Source organism: Sorghum bicolor, chromosome 6, assembly GCF_000003195.3.
Source record: "Sorghum bicolor cultivar BTx623 chromosome 6, Sorghum_bicolor_NCBIv3, whole genome shotgun sequence".
In the NCBI taxonomy this organism is placed as follows: domain Eukaryota; kingdom Viridiplantae; phylum Streptophyta; class Magnoliopsida; order Poales; family Poaceae; genus Sorghum; species Sorghum bicolor.
The window spans coordinates 46223497-46228899 of record NC_012875.2 but is presented as its reverse complement, the minus strand read 5'-3'; the positions used below and the strand labels follow the sequence as shown (position 1 = coordinate 46228899).

At 48.1% G+C, this 5403-nt stretch overlaps 1 protein-coding gene across 1 annotated transcript; it reads left to right on the top strand.

Annotated features, from left to right (window-relative positions):
* Positions 3288-5081, top strand: LOC8075854 (protein BEARSKIN2). Its single transcript, XM_002447861.2, has 3 exons — positions 3288-3571; positions 3673-3950; positions 4058-5081. The coding sequence occupies exons 1-3, from the start codon at positions 3403-3405 to the stop codon at positions 4643-4645; spliced, it is 1035 nt and encodes a 344-aa protein (XP_002447906.1). The 5' UTR covers positions 3288-3402; the 3' UTR covers positions 4646-5081.

Sequence of the window (5403 nt, the reverse complement as noted above, 5' to 3'; positions counted from 1 at the left end):
ACTCAAGGAAATAGTAATTTCTTTGGTTATTTATAATAACACTCAAGGAATATATGTCATTTCCTTGGAGGTGATTATAAAAAGACAAAGAAACACCCATATTTCTTGGTGGTTTACTTTAACCTCCAAAAAATATATGTTTTCTTAGAGGTCGATGTACACAACCAAGGAAACTATATTTTTCTTGGCGGTTTTACTCTAACACTCAAGCAAATTCTTGGCCCTCAAAATTTAGGATCCTAATAGTGTAGGGTTATAAGTTAATTCCTCAGTGAACTTTTTAGAGATCATTATTTAACAATTTTGTTAAACACTTAAAGAACATGCCAACTTGAAAAATGATGTACAAGTCAAACACTTAAAAATGGGATACAGGATAAAACCCCCAAAGTTTTGCTTAGGAGCATCTGTTTTTTTGAAATGAAACCCCAACCATACATGCATCAGTGTCTAAGGAATCAGCAGAGGGGCCTTATCTAAAATTATGATGTGCGCAAAAAGGAGAGGGGCTTCTCAAAAAAAGAAGTTAGGGCCTTAGGGGTATATATATGCATCTTTTCCTCTAGCTTAATATATCCTAAAAAACTCCTAGAATCCCTTGTATTTTTGGAGGGAGGGGATAACATCAGCCGTAAAAAAAATCTCTGAAGTGTTGGTTGCACTCAGATTCTCCTATGGGTAGCTTGCTGTCTTGACTAACAGAGCAGATACCTGAAGCATGCATCCATGCATTGACACCTTCTTCCAAACTATAGCAAGTTTAAAACTGAGGGCGGGGCCCTGGAGCCTGGAGCCTGGAGGCACAAGTTTTCATGGCAAGTATGTTTCACCAGACACACGAGATTACCAGGGGCAGCAAGCAAGCAACCCAAGTGGCACAAGAAGCAAGCTGAGACCAGCCACCATAACCCGGCTGGTTCCTTTCTGAGGTCGAGGTGGCCGGTACGTACGGTAACAATCTCAGAGCACTTGAGGTCAGTAAACTCCAGGCAACAAGGCTCCCCCTAATCATTTGGACAGAGCCCAAGCTTCGCCCAGCTCTCACTCAAAGCGCGCGCGAATGGCGGGGAGCCTTGCCGGCTTGAGGTCGTCCTAGTAGCTAGCTTTGGCCGATCGATGGAGTGCTGCCTATGCAACAAGCCAACTGCTGAGCCGGGCGCGCGACTGGGCGATCGAGCGCGTGCCCCGCGTCCGCACGAGTCCCCGCCCGCCCGGGCCTCATGCATGCATCATCGGGAACCTCGCCGCGGTGGTTGTCACGGTGACGGCGGAGCAGTAGACCTCACTCAAGGTGCACGGCCGGGGCAATGTCCATGCACCATGCATGCATGCGTGGACGACGACGACTTTCCCACGAGTCGTGGCTCGATTAGTGGCCCACCCCTCACATGCAGCGCCCTTAACTCATGCTTAGAGCAATCATATATTCATATATGCATGCTATACTACTGGCTCCTAATTCCTTTTCTTTATTTTGTTGCATTGCTAAATATAATATTGCTGCCGGCCGGAAATGCGAAACCGCTTTTAGTAGGTCTGTCAAGTTTGATTTCTAGTTATTGGACAGGTATGTATATGACGTTAATTAGCTTTGCGTTGGAATTCAGAACGATCTCTCATCAGATTAATGCAGAAAGCTCTCTGTGCATGTCTATTTCCCGAGTTGCGCAGAATGGAGCATGGTGAAGCCCAGTTCCTTCCATTTAATGATTTAGAAGTTATAGCTTTCTGATCAATTTGGTGAAGCATATATATATATATAATTCATCAGCGCTAGTAGCTAGTATAATTTAGTGGATGTCAACTAATCCTTCAGTTGCAGTTAAGCTCAGTCTGTTAAGGTTTAGTGGAAACTGTGCCCTTGCCTGCATGTGTGTGCATGGTGCTCGATCCCTAGGGAAACTGGTTGGTTAGGGTTGTAGAGTTCCAAGTGTTGGACTGCGTAACCTATTTAGCCATCCTCAGCTTGCCTCCTCCAGTGTGCAAGTAACCCCAGATATACAACCACAAGATTTGCACCCAATTCACGCACAGCAAAATTAAAGACACACTACACACAGTAGCAAACCTCACTTTCTCCCAGTGGCGAAGCTAGAGTAAATTAAAAAGTGGTACACTTATCTTGTGGGTGCATATATTTGTATAAGGGATGGTGCATATATGGTGAAATTTAAACCAAAACTACTGTTTTTAAAATTTAGGGTGGTGCATTTACACCCTCTACTGACAGTACCGCCTTCGCCCCTGCTTTCTCCCACTTCACTACTGTGGTGTAATAATCTTCAGCTCTCTGCTGGACTGATTGTTCGCTTTAGAAAAGCAGGTAGTATGTAGAAATTTCCGGGCCGCCGGGAGTACTAGAACGAAGTTTCCAATTTCACTTGGTTAAGACAACCCTGCATACTTGTCGTCCCAAAATGATGGCCCCTATTGTGTCTATATATTGAATACATATATATCTGGCTATGTGCTTATGGTATATATATCTGGTTGCGATGCATGGATATGATGGATGCATATATGCCACATAGGCACCTACGCTAACATGTTAAACTAGGTCACAATCCAAATTCATTTATGATGCGTATTGGATCTTGCTCTATGTGCTTATTTCATATCTAGTCCTCAAATCTTGTGCAGGAGCATGTTCATGAAAAAGGATGCCAATCACTCACATCAGTACTGTTATCTAGACCTAGCAATCTCAAACTTTCAGCCAGCTTGATTAACATACACAATCATTTATAATACACACCATCGTCACTTCATATCTATAGAGACATACAAACATCATCGCCGGCTATATCAAAAGATCATCCAATTAGTCTTCAATTCTGTCCACACTCTGGATTAATCATGCAGTTACATACGAAAAAAAAATATACACGTATGAATCGTACTCTAGAGTAATAGTGCATATATATTACTAGTGGATAGCCGCAGCTCTTCCAAAGCTAGCTAGCACTTGCTTTGGGAGCAATCAAGCGATCCCTAAACAAACGAACCTCGGGATCGTTAACGGCGTAGAAAAATGCAGCTGACCGCTGGACGATCGCGAGCTCCCCCCCGCGCGCGCGCGCTCATGGCCGTGCCTTGCGTCCTACGCGACCAACTTTATCCCCGTCCACCGCCGTGGCGGCCGGCGTCAACTCTCCCCACCACCACCCCTCCTCCTCCTCCTCCTCCTCCTCTCCTGCTGGCTGCTGCCTGCTGCTGCCTACAGCCTACAGCTAGCTGCCTCCCTGTGCTGACGATCGATGCGTCTGCGACCTGCAGCCCATGTATATATCGGAGCTGAGGTCGGCCGCACACCCACGCGTGTATATATACGCGCTACAGGCCTCTCCCGCGTCAAAAACTGATCGGCTTGACTTGGGATCGATCGAGCTGACAATCGCATGCATGGCGGCCTTCTCATCCAGCAACGGCGTGCCGCCGGGCTTCCGGTTCCACCCCACCGACGAGGAGCTGCTGCTGTACTACCTCAAGAAGAAGGTCGGATTCGAGAAGTTCGACCTCGAGGTCATCAGGGAAGTCGACCTCAACAAGATCGAGCCCTGGGAGCTGCAAGGTAATAATTAAGTTACAGCTTGTTCTTTACTTAGTTGTTCATATCTTTGTTTTTCTTCTAAGTTGTAACACAGTATGCATTGATTAATTAATTGGATCCAGAGAGGTGCCGGATCGGGTCGGCGCCGCAGAACGAGTGGTACTTTTTCAGCCACAAGGACCGCAAGTACCCGACGGGGTCGAGGACGAACCGCGCCACGACCGCCGGCTTCTGGAAGGCCACGGGCCGGGACAAGTGCATCCGCACCAGCTACCGCAAGATCGGCATGCGAAAGACTCTCGTCTTCTACCGCGGCCGCGCCCCTCACGGCCAGAAGACCGACTGGATCATGCATGAGTATCGCCTTGAGGACGCCGACGACGCCCAGGGCGGCACCAGCGTACGTTAATAATTTGCATGCGAAATTAAATCTGAGCGCGTCGATTAATTATTAGGGTTTCTGTGTTGATCATATGCATGTCGATCTGATTAATTGTCTGTGTGCAGGAGGACGGATGGGTGGTGTGCCGCGTGTTCAAGAAGAAGTGCTTCTTCAAGATCGGCGGCGGCGAAGGGAGCACCAGCCAGGGCGCGGATGCTGGCGGGCACCTGGCCGTGTCGCCGCCGCCGCTCGGCGGACACCACGACCACGCCAGGGCCGCCATGGCGTACATGCACCCGCACCCGTACTACCACCACGCATCCTCCTACTACTCCCAGATGCAGGCCCCGGCGCCGCCGCACGCCGCCGCGTACTCGCACCACGTGCAGGTCCAGGACCTCCTCACCAACCACCGGCCCACGGTCGACGACGGCGCCGGCACCGCCGGCTACGACTTCTCCGGCCTGCCGGTCGAGCATCACCCCGGTGGAGGCCTGGACGTCGGCAGCAGCGACGGCGTCGCCACGGACGGTGGTGGCGGCCAGCTGGCCGGCGAAGGGAGGGACCAGGCCACCGGTGCAGCCGCGGAGCAGTGGCAGGCGATTGATGGTTTCAGCAACGGCGGGAGTGCGGCGGTGCAGCAGATGACTGGCGCCATGAGTTCCGGCGCCCAACGAGGTGGGGAGATGGATTTGTGGGGTTACGGGAGGTAAAAACTTGATGACCACACCTGCGATGGAAAACATGCATGAACGGTCAAGTGTGCATGTATATATCATGCATGCATGCATACGTGATCTAGCTAAGACGATGGTGCAACTTGATGCATGAGTTCTTGGGAGTTTATATATATAGCTTGATGATGATTTGTTTGGACTAGTTTTGGTGTTTACAATGTGTGTGTATATGTTGTACTATTTGTTGTTGGTTAATTTGTTGGTACAATAAGAGCCAAGGATACATAATGGCGTGTAATTGGTGATTAAATTGTGTGTGGTCGGTCATGCAGAAGAAGCTAATAAGCAGAAGGATTATTCAACTTTATCTTGGGGTTTTCTCTTGACATTCATACACGGGGTAGTGGGGTACATATATGAGCGTCGTGTGTTTTAATTTGATCTTGAGGAAGCAAGCGGCAGCATTTGTCAAGTTCTTGATGTATATGCCACTTCTACGTACTCTGTTTTGTGATGAACAATATAAGATAGTTCATGTTGTGTATTGTAATATTTTCCAGTTTGCGAGACTGAACGTGAGGAAATGTTTTTTTTAGTAAAACTGGAGGGGTTTGCACTCCTACAGTGTTTTATTAAAAAGGGGAACGTTACAGGTTACAAAAGTTTCCTAAAAACTTAGGAAACGAAAAAGGAAAGAAAGAAAATTGAGCAGGAAGTTACAAGGTGAAGAGCTAAAGAAGACTTGCTATCCATTGCTCAATTAGTGGGAAATAGCTTTTCTTGGCCCTTAGGAG

Bases quoted from the DNA above. Each gene is read 5' to 3' on its own strand.
- LOC8075854 (XM_002447861.2), top strand. From the start codon at position 3,403: ATGGCGGCCTTCTCATCCAGCAACGGCGTGCCGCCGGGCTTCCGGTTC. The intron at 3,572-3,672 runs GTAATAATTAAG...AATTGGATCCAG, and splicing joins CGAGCCCTGGGAGCTGCAAG to AGAGGTGCCGGATCGGGTCG. The intron at 3,951-4,057 runs GTACGTTAATAA...GTCTGTGTGCAG, and splicing joins ACGCCCAGGGCGGCACCAGC to GAGGACGGATGGGTGGTGTG.